Consider the following 16,734-nt stretch of genomic DNA (forward strand, 5'->3'; position numbering starts at 1 on the left):
AACATAAAAAAATGGAGATAGGAACCGAGCGACGCAGCGGACCCAATAAAACCCCACATGAGCGACGGCGGGGACTCACAAGGGCGACAGCCTAGAGCATGTAACTGGGTCGACAAAAAGGCAGAGCCACAAATATCAAAGAATACCATAAAAAAATAATAAACAAAAAGGCGACAGTGTATGACCCAAACCACCCCCTGTACCGAAGGGCATAAGGCCACACATACATAAACATAACATTAACTGTGCAGGCCGCGAGACAAAAAGTGATAAGACGGGGGCCCGTTCAGGAGAACAATGCGGTGGAACACAGTGGAGAAACGGGGCGACCCGTGACCACCCCAATGCGAAGCACCAAAGGTGTAATTCAGGAAGGCTCCCCAAATAAGTGGCAACCAAGTACCCCCCAACCCAACCAAAACCTGTTCGTAGGGCAGCAGGGGGTCAGCACACACAGTCCACAATAGGGCTCGCAAGGCGTCGATCCTATGAAGGGTCCACGGAAGTCCCTGCGACAGCGATATGGCAGCCGACGACCAGTTCAATCAACATGGGTGTCCTGATGTTGTGCGTCTTCTCTACCACGTTGCCTTTTCTTGCGCTGCGGTCTTGGTGACCAGGCTTTAGCTGGATCCGACAAACTCGAAGGTGGGTGAAAGGAATAATCCCACGCAGGGATGTCACAATGTGGAAGGCCCAAGGCCTCTGTAAAGGGCCGTACGTCATCCGGCTGTCTGATGATGTGCGTGGCAGATCCCCTCCGGACCAAAAGAGCGAACGGAAACCCCCATTGATAGGGGATGTTCGCCTCACGGAGAGCCCGGGTGACTGGCTGGAGCATCCTGCGGTTCTGGAGAGTCACGGGTGACAGATCCTGAAACACCGAAATAGGGCAGGAGTCCCAGGTAAAGGTAGGTCGAGAACGAAAGGCCCGCATAATGTCCTCTTTAAGAGGGTAGTCCTGAAGACGACAGATGACATCTCTCGGGGGCATAGATCCAGAAGGTTTTTGCCGTAAAGCCCTATGCACCCTGTCAAAACGAACAGGGGTTTCAGCATCCCTGTTGAGAACCTTGTTGAATATGGCTGTAAGCGTGTTCGGTAAATCTTCATGCGCAATCGTTTCCGGCAGGCCTCTGATCCTAAGATTGTTGCGTCTGCTTCTATTATCAAGGTCATCTAGTTTCCTCGTTAGTTGCTGAATAACAGACGACTGTTCCCGCAGTTGCGAGGTGAGGGAATCGACTGTGGCAAAAACACGAGGTTGCTCCTCTTCCAGAACCGCTACACGTTCACCAACATGGCGGATATCCGCCTGTATGGCCGTTAAACTGGAGCGGATTCCCTTAGTGGCCCGATCCACGATATCGGCTATATCTTTCTTGGTGGGGAGAGAGTCGATCTTTTCTCGCCAAGAGTCCACCTTAGGGTCGGGTGAGAGCTGCTTGGGATCCGTGGCGCACTCCTCGGCTACATCGCTGTCCAAGCTAGCCGCGGAAGATGGCGGCCTAGCACAGGAGTCCCGAGAGTCTTGGTCTGGCGGAGGATGAAAGAACGAGCGCATCGAGGTAACTGACCCCTTTTCTTTAGACCCCGATTGTCTCGGGGTGCCAGGAACCTTGCCGTGCTTACCCATGGTGGGATAAGAAGCTTATCCGAAGCTAAATTGTGGCCGCGTGCGTCGGAGCTCTGTTCCTAAGCGTCCATGCTGTTTGCTGGTCAGCCACGCCCCCCTCAATTAGATTTTTTTTTATGATGACTATTTATAAACCTATCTAAATTGGTCGGAGAAATTAGTGGATTATAGTTCTTTACTTGGAAGATTATATTTAATTTGGATTTCATTAAATGAAACCAAATCAGAAAAAGTACAAATATCAGATATTGTATCTATACCATGAAGAAACCAGGATTTTAGATCAATGTCTTTTATCATATATTGTACTGCTATCAGTGGAGAAGATAGTGAACATAGTTCCGTGTTACGAAATATTTTCTTAAAAGTAATCATATTACTTAATACGTTAGAAACAATTGGATTAAGAATATTTAATTTATTTATATCATTTTTATTAATCCAATATAAAAGAAATGGGTCTAAATTTTGACATTTCCACCTCTCATAGTTGTACCAAGGTAGTTCCGATTTTCGTTTTATATCCCAAGCTAGGAAATGGTTAAATAAACAAATTTGTTGTAGAGTGCGCAAACTAGGAAAATTAAGCCCAGATCTCGAAAGATTTCTAGTAAGAATGGACCGTGAAATTCTAGATTTTTTACCCGTCCATACATATGAGGTTTTTTCAAATTGATTTAGAATTTTCATTGGAACTGGTAAAGGTATAGTTCTAAATAAATAAATCAGTTTTGGCAAAACATATGACTTTAAAGTGTTTAGTCTGCCCATCCAAGAAATTTCCAAATTCTTCCATTGGGTAAATTGAGTTTTAAAGAAATCTAGGAGAATCGAATAATTGTTAATTACAATAGCTGTAAGACTCTGATATATTTTAATTCCCAGTCAATATATTTTTGATTCCAATGTATTGCAGACTTATTCTTAATATGCTCAAACCAAGAGTGTTCCATGTTGAAATCAATAATTTGTGATTTGTCTAAATTTAATTTATAGTTAGAATATAATTTATATTTATTAATACATTCCAGAACCTCTGGGAGTGAGTTTTCAGGGGAAGCCAAAGTAAGTAAAGTATCGTCGGCATATAAAGAAATCTTATGCTCATATGGACCGGTACTTATTCCAATGATTTTGTTCGACCGGCGTATTAATGTCGCAAGAGGCTCAATTGAAAGCACGTATAATAGGGGAGCTAAAGGGCACCCTTGTCTTGTTCCATTATTAATAGAAAAACTAATAGAGTTTAAATTAGGCCCTGAAATTTTCGCTTGCAAATTCTTATATAACGCCATAGTGAGAGTTAGAAATTGACCAGTCAAACCAAAAGCGATTAAAGTTTGTTCTAAAAAAGACCTACTCACGCGGTCAAATGCCTTCTCTGCGTCAAGCACGAGAAAAATAGCTGGCGTTTTACTTAGATGTAACTCAAATTAAATTTAGTATTTTGCGTGTATTGTCTTCACCGCTTCTACCCAATAGAAATCCTGTTTGATCTGGATGGACTAACTCACCCATAACAGAACTAAGTCTGTCAGCTAAAATTTTAGAATATATTTTGATGTCTAAATTTATCAGTGATATCGGACGATAATTTGTGACTTTAGTCAGATCTTTCCCACTTTTCGGAATAGGAGTTATTATAGTCTGTCACATCTCAGATGGAAAATTATTCCCTGAAGATATTCCATTAAATAATCTTAATAATAAGGGAGAGACAATAGGTTCCAAAATTTGAAAAAAAGGAGAAGAAAATCCATCTGGGCCTGGAGCTTTGTGCAAAGGTAAGTTCTTTATGGTAGTATTTAGCTGTGATAGTTTAAATCGGAAGATTTAATTCTTGTAATTTTATCTCAGAGATTTTCGGTAAATTTAGAGTGTTAAGAAAAGAATTTGTTTGCGTTTTATCTTTCACAACTACTGGTAATCTAATAGTATCTGAATTGAGGGATTTAATTTATTGGCAGCCTCTGTTTGTGCTAATTTGATATAAAGGTCAGTGTGGGTAGCCCCTTTCAGTTTCTTAACATATGCACCGCGTTTTATAAGATGACCCCTCATATTACTTTTGAAGGCACACCACAGAGTCGCGTCTGAAACCATTCCGTTATCATTCGACTCCATAAATTCTATGGCTAACTTTCAAAACTGTGCTTTAAAGTCTCGAGAGAACAAAAGAGATTCATTTAACCTCCAATTAGATCTTGTGTTAAATTCCTCGTTATTTTTAATTGTTATAAAGATAGGAGCGTGGTCAGACCAAGACAAATTTCCTATACTAGACGATTCACAGAATTCGATAGATTTGATGTCAGATAAAAACATGTCAATTCTAGAATAAGAATGGTGTTCAGCAGAATAGTAAGTAAACTCCTTCACAGATGGATTTTGTATCCTCCAAATATCATATATTTTGTTGCGAGCAAAACAAAGAAAGATCTAGCCAAAGATTTCAATTTTAAATTTGGGTGTGAGCCAAAAGAAAAATGTATCTAATTTAACGTCCGAAATACAGTTTTTCCAAAAATTTTACTGTAAATACATTGGGTGCATATAAATTGACAAGTGTATATAGCACATCATTCAATTTACAGAGAAGAATAATATATCTTGCCTCATGATCACTTTCCAAATATAGCTGTTCAAATTAAATTTTTTGATTTATCAAAATCGCGACACCCCTTTTTTCGTCCCACTTAAACTAGCTTGGGCAGGGATAGGAAATCTCTTGTATTTCCAACAATGGGAGGCACCCTTCTTCCAATGGGTTTCTTGCACCAAGCATATATCCACTCGCTCTCAAGTTAACACATCATATAGAAAACCCCTTTTATATGGAAAATTTAATCCTTGGCAATTAATAGATGCTAATTTAAGTGTCATTTATGTTAAATACAATTGGTCTCTCCTTCTCCCCCCCTAGATCTGGACTACCGTCAAAACAAACATACACAAACAAACAAATACATTACATTTAGAGCTGAAACAACGAATCGATAAAATCGATAATAATCGATAACGGAAATCATCGATAACGATTTCCGTTATCGATTAATCGAGTGATCAATTCGTTGTTGGAGCACTCGGCTCCTTTTACTTACCTCCGCGAGCGTTCCCCGCTTCTGCTACACGCTCTGCAGTCTCCGCCTTCTTTTAGCTACGTGACGGATGTGACGCGTTCCGGAGGTAAGTATTCTTCATGTCTATGTGCACGGATCGCACAGAGCCACTCGCACAGAGCGAATCGCTCTGTGCGAATGGAGCCACTCGCACAGAGCGGTTCGCTCTGTGCGAGTGGCTCCACTCGCACAGAGCGGTTCGCTCTGTGCGAGTGGCTCCATTCGCACAGAGCGGTTCGCTCTGTGCGAGTGGCTCCATTCGCACAGAGCGGTTCGCTCTGTGCGAGTGGCTCCATTCGCACAGAGCGGTTCGCTCTGTGCGAGTGGCTCCATTCGCACAGAGCGGTTCGCTCTGTGCGAGTGGCTCCATTCGCACAGAGCGGTTCGTGAGTGTGGGTGCAGGGCAGAGTGGGGGTGGGGGTGCAGGGCAGAGTGGGGGTGGGGGGTGCAGGGCAGGAGACTGGGTGCAGGGCAGAGTGGGGGTGGGGATGCAGGGTGTGAGTGTGGGTGCAGAGCAGAGTGGGAGACTGGGTGCAGGGCAGAGTGGGGGTGGGGATGCAGGGCAGGGTGTGAGTGTGGGTGCAGGGCAGAGTGGGTGCAGGGCAGAGTGTGAGTGTGGGGGCAGGGCAGAGTTAGAGACTGGGTGCAGGGGCACAGTGCAAAGTGCTGGGTGCAAAGTGCCAGTGCTGGGTGCAAAGTGCCAGGGCTGGGTGCAAAGTGCCAGGGCTGGGTGCAAAGTGCTGGGTGCAAAGTGCCAGGGCTGGGTGCAAAGTGCAAAGTGCTGGTGCAAAGTGCTGAATGCTGGGTGCAAAGTGCTGGATGCAAAGTGCCAGGGCTGGGGCAAAGTGCTGGGTGCAAAGTGCCAGGGCTGGGTGCAAAGTGCTGGGTGCAAAGTGCTGGGTGCAAAGTGCTGGGTGCAAAGTGCAAAGTGCTGGGGCAAAGTTTCTTGAACAGTAATAGTCCACCTCTTTTCAGAATGTTTGGGGTTATTTTGTTTCATAAATATTGTGTTTGGGTTCTTGTACTTTGAAAATATTGTTTTTTATTACATCATAACAAAATAAGAATGTTAATGTAAATTTTAAGTTGTTTTTTAACATCCAGTTCATTAAATTCTTTTAAATAAACGAAAAATTTGCATATTGTTTTTTTTTATCCGATTAATCGAAAAAATAATCGGCCAACTAATCGATTATTAAAATAATCGTTAGTTGCAGCCCTAATTACATTCTCACTGTTTACACATGAAAACAGTTCATGTGTTTGTTGCCCCATTTAATATGTCGGGGTATATCGTGCGTAAGTGCCGATAGATGGATGCATCACAATCACATTTATGTAAAAAAAAAAAAGTAGAATATAATCATACATACATTATAATAGTAATTTCAAATGTGCTTAATAAGTGCTACATACAATAATAATAAATATATTTTAAACAAAAATAATAAATAAATAACTTTTGTGTGTATATAATAAATTATTATAAATAAGACTCAAAAATATGTTTACATATATAAATTTAAAGCAGGGCTTGACAAATTTGTTGTGAATCTAGGCGCCAGCTAAAAAAGTTAGGAGCCAGGATTTTTTTTTTTTTTTTTTTTTTTTTTTTTTAAGCAGTTGGTTAGGAGTGATCTGATCATCATCGGCCCACTTACTAAACTCACAGCATTTGACCTGAAAGCACCCTGGACTTTCAAGTCAGTGCTGTTTTTTGTTGTTGTTTTTATATCATACATATATCATACATATATACATATATACATATATACACACACACATACTTTTTTTAACGCTTTCAATGCTGATGTTCCATTGGAGCACAGCATTGACTGATATTTAGTCCCCACAAGCTTGTGGGGACAAATGTTAACCCCTGCAATGCCACGAATGTGTTATACACAATTATAGTGAAGTGGAATTGAAGGGGTTAACGCTGCACTATCGCTCTCATGGAGCGATCAGGCAGCAGGGGGGATGTTGGGGCTGGCCTCTGGCAGCTGGGACGCAATTGCTGGTCTATAGACCAGCCATTGCAGGGAGGAGTCTCTCTGATGACTGCTGTAGGCTTCCATGCCTACAGGAATCATCAAAGGGCTTGTGGGGGCTCGTTTTTGCTGTTGCCGGTCTGCCTGGAAGGCAGACCACCAGCAGCAGAGCCCCTTACAAAACAGGAATTAACCCCTAAATGCCACGATCGCAGCATTGAAGGGGTTAACGCTGCACTGTCGCTCTCATGGAGCGATCAGGCAGCAGGGGAGGGTTGGGGCTGGTCTCCACACTCATGTGGAGACCAAAGAACCCTCTCCCCCTGTCCCTGAAGCTTCCTCTGGCAGCTGGGACGCAATTGCTGGTCTATAGACCAGCCATTGCAGGGGGGGGTTTCTCTGATGACTGCTGTAGGCTTCCCTTCTGCATGGGTTAGTGTACAAAAACACCTAACAGAAATATCAAATGCATATATAGAAAAAAATCTATTTCATAATAATAGATATGTGCAAATCAGCCAGTATTAAAGTGCCATTTTCACAGATAAAGTGATTTTAGTGCAAAGCAGTCGATATATAGTGTTTGTAAGTGCAGTAATAGCGCAATATTTCTAGGCGACTAGTTAAATCTAGTATCTAATTATACTAGTTAGTCGAATATTATACTGCTATATTAAAATTAAAGTGTCATTTATATATAAACAAAACCAATCCACATAAAAATGTATTATTAAATTGTTACCTATTCAGTACGAGACCACCAATTAATTAATTATTACTATTAGTTTAGACTGAGTGATAATTAATATATACTACTATCCCTGCAGAATTTCACAAATACATAAAAAAAAAAATATATATATATATATATATATTTAAATAGAAATAAATAGATAAAAAATAAATAAATTTAAAAAAAAAAAAAAAAAAGAAATACATGATTCAATTAAGTTATATAAAATTGATTCGCGAGTGGGTTAACTACTCCGTCCATCAATGCCTTTCAATTGGAGTTAAGGTGACTAAGAGATCATCAAGTTCCACAAGGTTGTTAATTATGTGCGGTCCGCCCTCCTTGAATACAATCAATTTGGGGGGAGAGCCCCATTTAGATCTGATATTCAGATCTCGAAGTTTCTTGACGCCTGTGAAAAATTGTTGCCTAAAGTTTCGTGTTGCAGTAGAGAAATCTGGAAGCAACCTCAGATCCTTGTATTGTTCCTGTTGTGCCTTATTCTTATTAAATTACTTTGTGAAAAGGTTCCTATAATATAAATTATTAAAGCGGACCATTACGTCTCTAGGCATATCAGTGTTCAGGTCTTGCGGCTTCGGTATCCTATAAAAATTTTCAAACAGTTGATGAACTGAACAGTCCTGTTTTATAAAGGTAAATACAAGGCCATTTAAATATTCGCCCAAATTGGTAGTATCTTCAGAGATCCCTCTTATCCTAAGGTTTTTGCGTCTTGATCTATCCTCCAAATAAATAAGCTTCATTTCCATAGCTTGAACTTTATCTTTCATATCCTTACTCTCTTTTCTAGCAATTCCCAATTCAAGCTGTAGTGCCTGAATAGAGTTTTCCTGAGAAGTGAGTTTGGCTAAGATAGAAGCAATGTCCTGTTTCAAAGAAGCTGTGTTGGATTTCATTTCTGCAGTGAGTTTAAGATATAAATCACTTATATTTTCAATTTTAGTAAAATATATTGAATCAGGTTCAGGTTCAATGCTCAGATATTACAGAATAATGTGTGCATTAGTTTGAGAATGTTTTTAAATGTATGCTTCTGTGGCTGAGAATGGAACGTTTTGAGTTTACACTGGTATAGCTGAGAACAGTCGGTGTGATTTAAAGTGGTCAGTTTGTGTTCTCATTAGCGCCGTGAGCAGAAGTCAGTGGGTGTGTGTGCCAACTGAGCTGAGAGCAGTGTGGGAATTGTGGGTCTCAGAATGGTCAGTGTATGCGGGTCAATCTAATGAAATAATTCTGCTTGCAGTTATTTTTCACGAACAAGGAATTTTCTCAGCTTGCGTTAAGTCCATATCTGTTGCTACCACCAATGGGACAGTTCAGTGGATGTCCTAATAGACAAATTCTCCATCTCACAGAACAGCAGATTTCAGGCCCAGAGGCTTACAAAATTCTCAGCGATTTCAAAACAAGCCAATATACCAAGCACAACACATTACTCCACATATGTATCACCTGTATGTCAGATATTTGACAAGTCCATGAAGATAACCGGAATATATGCATGTTCAAGGCAAAAGGTAAACTAACCTCTGGTACATTATCTTCTATAATCTGCAGCATGGCTTGCATACAGCTCCTCCTGTTCAGAATCAGATCTACTTTGTTTGCAACCAAGTCTAGTTAAAAGAATGCAAAAAAAAAGTTATGAACAAACTGTAATAAAGCAAATAAATAGGATGAAGCAGGATTAGAGCGGTGTCAGTACCTGAGTCACTTCTCAAAGACTTCATATCCAGTGCCAGAGTGGCACCATCATATCTCTTCTGCATGCAATTCTGAGAAAGATAACAATAAAAATACTAAAAAATATTTAACGGAGAAGCAATAGGCAACCAACAAGAGCATCCTTTGACAAAGGTGCTACATGAAGGAAAAAAAAAAGTGTACATAGGTTATAAAGGACGATATTAGTTTAATATCTATGTAAAAGTTATCTGGAGAATTATATCAAAAGATCCATTTATCTTTGTACCTTAAAATGTCCTATTTCTTCATCTTTCATAAAGACATGGAACTCCTTGGCAACAGGAGGGAGACACGGGCGAGTCAAGACTGTAATCTAATAATAAATAATAATAAAAGTGAAGCTATGGAATACAATGTCTGAGCACAGAAGGTAGACAGGGAGAAGAGGGAAAAAACAAACATTTTACAAATACAAAGACCTTTTTGTAGGTAGGAGGGTGAAAACAAATTCATCAATAGAATGCAGATAGGCTTAAGGTCCAAGATCACAAACATTTACCTTAAAATTCTCTCTGTCTGTGCATGTCCTGGAGATATCTTTCAAAGCTTTGGCAGTGGCAGCATCATCCACATAAAAGTGAGCACGGGAATGATCGCAATGATACTGCATGAAAGAATACACACAACATGGGTAGTGTAGAAGGTGGTTGTGGGGATGAGAGGCAAAATGAGAAAGCAAAGTAGAAAGGCACATAAACTAGCACAAAAAGAAAAGAAAAAAAAAAAAGAAAGTACACAAAAAAGGTCAACCATACCTGAATCGGAGTAAACGGTAGACTGCAGGCATTTTGCAACACGCTAATCAACCAGTCTTTCTCATATTTTTTTCCGTGAGGAACCTGGTTGGGATAAAGTAATAGAAAAAAACAAAACAAAAAAACCCACGTGAACATTTACATCACCATTAACCCCTTCAATCCCAGGGGTTTTTGGTACCTCAAGTCCCAGAGAAATTTTGCCATTTTTGCGATATGTCGGTTTAGCGATTATTCTCCTTTCCTGTGACTAGTGTACCCATGTAAACTATATATTGTTTTTTTAAGGAGAGATAGAGCTTTCTTTTGATACAATAGTTGGATGATTAGCTGAAATTTTAGAATGAGAAATTTAGTAAAAACTAGCGACAATTAGAAAAAAAAAAATATATATTTTTTTACATTTTCCCTCCGAATCCTCACAAATTAGGATGGAAGTGATGGAAAATCCCCTCCAAGTTTATCAATTCAGGTGTCCTGATTTCAGAAATACCCAATTTATATAGATTTTCCATACTTTTCACAGCACCCGGGAGCATACTATAAGGTCTTTGCCAAGGCGTTTGATACGGTTCCGCATAAAAGGCTACTCTATAAATTAACAGAAACAGGCTTAGGGGCAAATGTCTGTATGTGGATCAGAAATTGGCTAAAAGATAGAATGCAGAGGGTTGTTGTGAATGGATGTTTCTCAGCCTGTATGCAGGTATTAAGTGGAGTGCCTCAGGGGTCTGTCCTCGGTCCTCTTCTTTTTAATTTATTTATAAATGATCTCCCAAGATGCATTGAGAGCCATGCCACAGTTTTTGCTGATGACACAAAATTAGGCCGGGTAATTCAGACTAATCTTGATGTTTCTTCATTGCAGGAAGATTTAGACAGAGTTGGGGACTGGGCGTGCAAGTGGCAGATGAGGTTCAATATAGAGAAATGCAAAGTTATGCATTATGGTAAAAATAATAAAAATGCAACCTATTCTTTAAATGGAATATCCTTGGGGGAAACTACCAATGAGAAGGATTTAGGAATAACGATTGACAACAGACTTGACAACAGTGCTCAATGCCAGCAAGCAGCTGCAAGGGCCAATAAGGTTTTGGCATGCATAAAAAGAGGTATTGATTCAAGGGAGGAGGATATCATCTTGCCTCTTTACAGATCATTGGTAAGACCTCACCTTGAATATGTGGTACAATTCTGGGCACCGGTCCTTAAAAAGGACTAGGGCTGCAACAACTAAATCGATAAAATCGATAATAATCGATAATGAAATTCGTTGGCAACGAATTTCATTATCGATTAGTTGAATCGATTATTATCGATTATAAAATGAGGGTTTTTTCAACGCTCTGAAAAATCCCCCTCATTATATAATCCGTTTAGTCTGACTCACCGTCTCACAGCAGCAGCTCCTACTTACTCCCCCTCCCTGTAATCACTGTGACAACTGGCCCCGCCCCTTCCTTCTCCAGGCCAGAACCACATGGCTGTGACACTCATCTAACTGTAAGTATATAATGTGTATATATATATATATATATATATATATATATATATATATATATATGTGTGTATATATGTATGTAATATATATATATATATATATATTTGGGCTACTGAAAGTTAGGGGAGGTGGGGGTTAATTTAGGGGCAGTTATGGTTAGTGGGGTGTTTAGGGTTAATTTAGGGGCAGTTATGGTTAATTGGGTGTTTAGGGTTAATTTAGGGGCAGTTATGTTAATAGGGTGTTTAGGGTTAATTTAGGAGCAGCTGTGGTTAATGGGGTGTTTGGGGTTAATTTGAGGCAGTTGTGGTTAATGGTGTGTTTAGGGTTAATTTAGGGGATGCTGTGGTTGATGGGGTCTTTAGGGTTAATTTAGGGGATGCTGTGGTTAAGGGGGTGTTAAGGGTTAATTTAGGGGCAGTTATGGTTAATGGGGAGTTTAGGGTTAATTTAGGGGAATCTAAATCCTGGGGCAGTGAAGTGACATATCTGGGGGTATAAGGCATATACAGTATATAAGGCATATGTGGGGAGGGCAGTGTGGCATGTCTGGGGAGGACGGAGTGGTGTATCAGGGTGTATAAGGCATATCTGGGGGTAGAGTGGCATATCTGGGGATAGAGAAGTGGCATGTCTGGGAGGCAGGGTGGCATGTCTGGGGAGGATGGAGTGGGGTATCAGGGGATATAAGGCGTATCAGGCACAGTGGCAGATGTGGGAGGCAGCGTGGAGTGGCAGATGTGGGAGGCAGCGTGGAGTGGCAGATGTGGGAGGCAGCGTGGAGTGGCAGATGTGGGAGGCAGCGTGGAGTGGCAGATGTGGGAGGCAGCGTGGAGTGGCAGATGTGGGAGGCAGCGTGGCATGTCTGGGGAGGATGGAGTGGTGTTTCAGGGGGTATAAGGCGTATCAGGCACAGTGGCATGTGGGAGGCAGCGTGGCGTGGCAGATGTGGGAGGCAGCGTGGCGTGGCAGATGTGGGAGGCAGCGTGGCGTGGCAGATGTGGGAGGCAGCGTGGCAGATGTGGGAGGCAGCGTGGCAGATGTGGGAGGCAGCGTGGCAGATGTGGGAGGCAGCGTGGCGTGGCAGATGTGGGAGGCAGCGTGGCGTGGCAGATGTGGGAGGCAGCGTGGCGTGGCAGATGTGGGAGGCAGCGTGGCGTGGCAGATGTGGGAGGCAGCGTGGCAGATGTGGGAGGCAGCGTGGCATATGTGGGGGGGCAGCATGGCATGTCTGGGAGGCAGCGTAGCAAGCCTGGGCTCAAATGTGCATATATTGGGGGGCTGGTTGGGAAATAAAGACAAGAAATGTATTATCAAAGTTTTTTATTCTGCTGTTTGTATTTAACATCATTTGTTTAGTAAATTATTTTAAATAAATGAAAAATTTACATTCATTTTTTTTATCCGATTAATCGAAAAAATAATCGGCCAACTAATCGATTATTAAAATAATCGTTAGTTGCAGCCCTAAAAAGGACATTATGGAATTAGAAAAAGTGCAAAGGAGGGCTACGAAATTAATAAGGGGATTGAGAGATACTAGTTATGAAGAGAGACTAAAAAAGTTAAAATTATATACACTGGAAAAACGGTGTCTCAGAGGGGATATGATAACATTATACAAATATATGCAGGGCCAATATAAAGAGCTCTTCGGTGACCTGTTCATTAACAGAAATATACAAAGAACAAGAGGTCACCCTCGGAGACTGGAAGAGCGCAGGTCTCATAGTCGGCAAAGGAAGGGATTCTTCACAGTGAGGACAATTAAGGTATGGAATTCACTTCCAAGGGAGGTAGTGTTATTCAATACATTAGATACCTTCAAAGGGGGCCTCAATATTTTCTTAGAAAGGCATGATATAAATAGAATAACATCAATATTTTAGAGCTTCTTGATCCAAGGAGAAATCCGATTGCCTCTTGGAGTCAAGAAGGAATTTTTTCCCCTGATGGCAGAATTCGAAGTAGCTTAACTAGGGGTTTTTTTGCCTTCTTTTGGATCAAGAATAGAAAGGTTAGGTAGAAGGGTTGAACTTGATGGACTTGGGTCTTTTTTTAACTATGTAAGGTGTACATTTTTTATATAATTTTTATGCCTATGGCTTAACGGGTTTGGGTGTTGTGAACAGGGGCAGGAGGGTTATACTGGCTAGATGTTATGCTAGGGAAATGGGATATAAGGTTTTTTAATTTTTTTTTTTTTTTTACACAAAAATGGTTAGAGGTCCTCTTAGGGACCTCCTGAACATGCCAGTGATGTCACAATGACATCACTTAGCTCACATTAATTATTATTTATATTATTTTAATAACGTCAGCAGTGACCCAACCCGATCACGCAGTTTGAAATGTAACAGCTTTCCGTCTTTCATGCCAGAAGCTGTTACATCAGATCGGACAGCAGAAAGCCGGCGATGCCAGCTTCTGCTGTCGGGGGGGGAGTCCAGGCTATCAAAGGACAGCCTGATCTCCCGTGCAGCGGCAGGGATGTGTCCCTGACGCTGCAAGAAGGGCTGGACGTACCAGTACGTCCATAGGGGATTGAAGGGGTTAACCGACACAAGAAACAGATATTTATGTTCACACTAAGAAATCTTTGAATCTATGTAATTTTCAGGAAGCAGGGCACAAAGATTGCAGGGGCAGGATGGAATACCAACTTACTCTGGACAAATTGCTTGATGCTGTTAAAAGATCAGTATGTTAGCTTTATAATAGTGCCACATACTCCAACACAAATACACCCTTTATTACCGTTATTTTGTGCCACGACCCTCGGCCATCACTAGCCTCTGCTCTGTTAGGGGGAGCGGTATCAGAAGAATCTACATTATGTTTTCTTCTCAAATTTCCAGGTTTATTATCTCGACGTCTTGCTCCGCGACTGTATGGGGTGCTAAAATAGAAAAAGAAAAAAAGTAATTAGGAACTGTTCTGTGCCAGACTTCAAAAAGCCCATAATGAAGTACTCACAATCTTGAATGCGAGGAATCATGAGCATCACTCATAGCGGTATCCAAGTCATCATGATCCAAGCGAGAGCGGGGATTCGGTCCATAACCACCACCTCTCCGATAGTTGTAGGAGCTTTCGCCCAACATTTTGGCTCTAAAGGGCCCCCTTCCTTTACGTTTCTTCATAGAAAGTCCTAACCGGTCATCGTGCTCTGACAGAGCAAGAAAATAAATCATAATTATACCTACAGCAAAATTAAATCATGCCACTTTATCGGATGTTTTTTAAAGATAGTTGTTTTTGTTTAGGATACATTATTAGGGATGCACTGAGATGAAAATTCTGGACAGAAACCAAATCAGAAACATACCTTCCCCAGCTGTCAGAGAGAATTCCCCGGTGAGGGGGAACTCTGATCTCTGACAGCCAGGGAAGGTCTGTACGATAGACGCAGACAACCCCCGCTGCTAACCACACCTCCTTCCGGCTGCAGCGTAAGTTGTCTAGTTGTCTATGCCTTTTTGTGTCTAGCAAAGGTTACAACATCATATTGAATTAGCTCTTAATTATAGACATTATAGACAGGTGTGTGTGATTGTATAGTAGAATTTCAAGTGGGCTAAATGCATTTGAATCACATCTGAACTATACAGTCGTAGTAACCCTCATTTACTTTGCATCTATAAGTACTTCTCTGTTTACTAATATAACCTTTTTGTTGCTTGCTCATGCAGTGAAAAATAAAATAACTTTCCTCACTGCTGCATGCAACCATTCATATCCACTGTGTTATTGTAGAAACATAGAATTTGACTTCAGATAAGAACAATTTGGCCCATCTAATCTCCCCTTTTTTCTGATATACGACTCAGATCTTAATCCTTTATCTTGAATCTAAGCCATGGTCATTTTATGCCTACCCCACATTTGTTTAATTTCCCTCACTATATTAGCCTCTAGCGCTTCTGATGGGAGGATTCTGCATTTATCTTCCACTCTCTCTCTCTGTCTTGAACATAACCCCTCTGCCACTTGATCCCGTAAGAACCCTTTAAGATCTGAGCCATGAACCTTTAGGAACCCGTGCAAGCTTTGCCACGTGATCTTTCAGGTTTCCATAAGCCCTTCGACATAGCAACTAAGACATTATCAATATCGCAAGAAGCCCAAGGGTTATCCTCACGACCATGGGACACATCCCCCAATGGCAAATAAAACTTCCGGTACTATAGCTGACCAAGTACGCATCCTTGACGACAAAACACCTAAAGGATCCCAACTTCCTGCCATCATTTTATATGCTCAACTATACGACTTAACAATTAGTCAGACCAATGCTAAAGCCCGCCTTTACGTGGCAAAATACAAATTCAACTACAAAATACAATAGCCGAGCCTTACCGCTATAAGACCGACCACCATCCGCCATTTCGGTCACTCGCCGATGTTATCGTCACTTCCCTTGAGGGATCGGCCTCCTTCGTCTACCGAACGTTTATCTGAAAAACGTATTCGACTGCTGCCGGAGACAAATATAGCTATATTAAAATTAGGTACTCACAAAACAACCGCAACAAGGTGGTAACGTAGTAACAGACTTACCCCGACATCAGCCATGTATGCTTTTGTAACGTTAGTACGCATGCGTGTTGGGATGGTGGCTAGGTTTTGTATTCCGAAACTTTATTTGAAGAGATATTGACAATTAAAAGACGTGAGTAAAGCATGAGAAATACTTCAGATGGCTGGAGAGACGCACAGACTAGTGGAAACGCGACTAGATGCCACGGATAAATATAATATATCTTACCCTTCCCAGTTTCCATAAAAGAGCGAATACATAATTTATTGTAACTCTATTGTGGCAGCATTCATTTGTTGAAATTTTTGTCACTCAATCTAACCCCTTATGCATTTTGGACGGGATTGATTGCAGTGGAAACACGTCCATAAAGTATCTTGCTTTAGGTAGGGCAGTCACCTTCACTTTATGTGTCTTGGGGATTAAAGAGCAGGTATCATCTCCTGTCTGGCGCAAAAAGGGCCATCACTATGCAAGGGCAAAGATGGTGGTCTCAGCTCCTGCAGAGCCTCCTAGCAATTATTGTTAATTGGGGAGCTATTATTCTCTAATTGGTTTGCAGCATGGGAATGTAGTGTCACATTTATTACGGTAATATCTCGGACTCACAGGTGTATTTTTCAACTTGGCCACAATCATTACATGTACAAAAACATTATTTTCTTACATAAACAAACCCTTTCTCA

At 41.2% G+C, this 16,734-nt stretch overlaps 1 protein-coding gene across 1 annotated transcript in view; it reads right to left on the reverse strand.

The window, feature by feature from the left end:
- Window positions 1-16,116, reverse strand: part of NXF1 (nuclear RNA export factor 1) — a 35,027-nt gene extending 18,911 nt beyond the window's left edge. Inside the window, exons 1-9 of the mRNA XM_053448533.1 lie at window positions 16,069-16,116; window positions 15,868-15,985; window positions 14,485-14,677; window positions 14,266-14,407; window positions 10,005-10,088; window positions 9,749-9,853; window positions 9,476-9,562; window positions 9,209-9,278; window positions 9,031-9,119 (exon numbers count right to left, since the gene is read on the reverse strand). Of these exons, the coding sequence (XP_053304508.1) occupies window positions 9,031-9,119; window positions 9,209-9,278; window positions 9,476-9,562; window positions 9,749-9,853; window positions 10,005-10,088; window positions 14,266-14,407; window positions 14,485-14,677; window positions 15,868-15,895 (798 nt within the window). The 5' untranslated portion in view covers window positions 15,896-15,985; window positions 16,069-16,116. The remainder of the gene's footprint in view (window positions 1-9,030; window positions 9,120-9,208; window positions 9,279-9,475; window positions 9,563-9,748; window positions 9,854-10,004; window positions 10,089-14,265; window positions 14,408-14,484; window positions 14,678-15,867; window positions 15,986-16,068) is intronic.
- Between the last annotated feature and the right edge of the window lie 618 nt (window positions 16,117-16,734).

This window comes from Spea bombifrons, chromosome 10, assembly GCF_027358695.1.
Source record: "Spea bombifrons isolate aSpeBom1 chromosome 10, aSpeBom1.2.pri, whole genome shotgun sequence".
Taxonomy (NCBI): Eukaryota; Metazoa; Chordata; class Amphibia; order Anura; family Pelobatidae; genus Spea; species Spea bombifrons.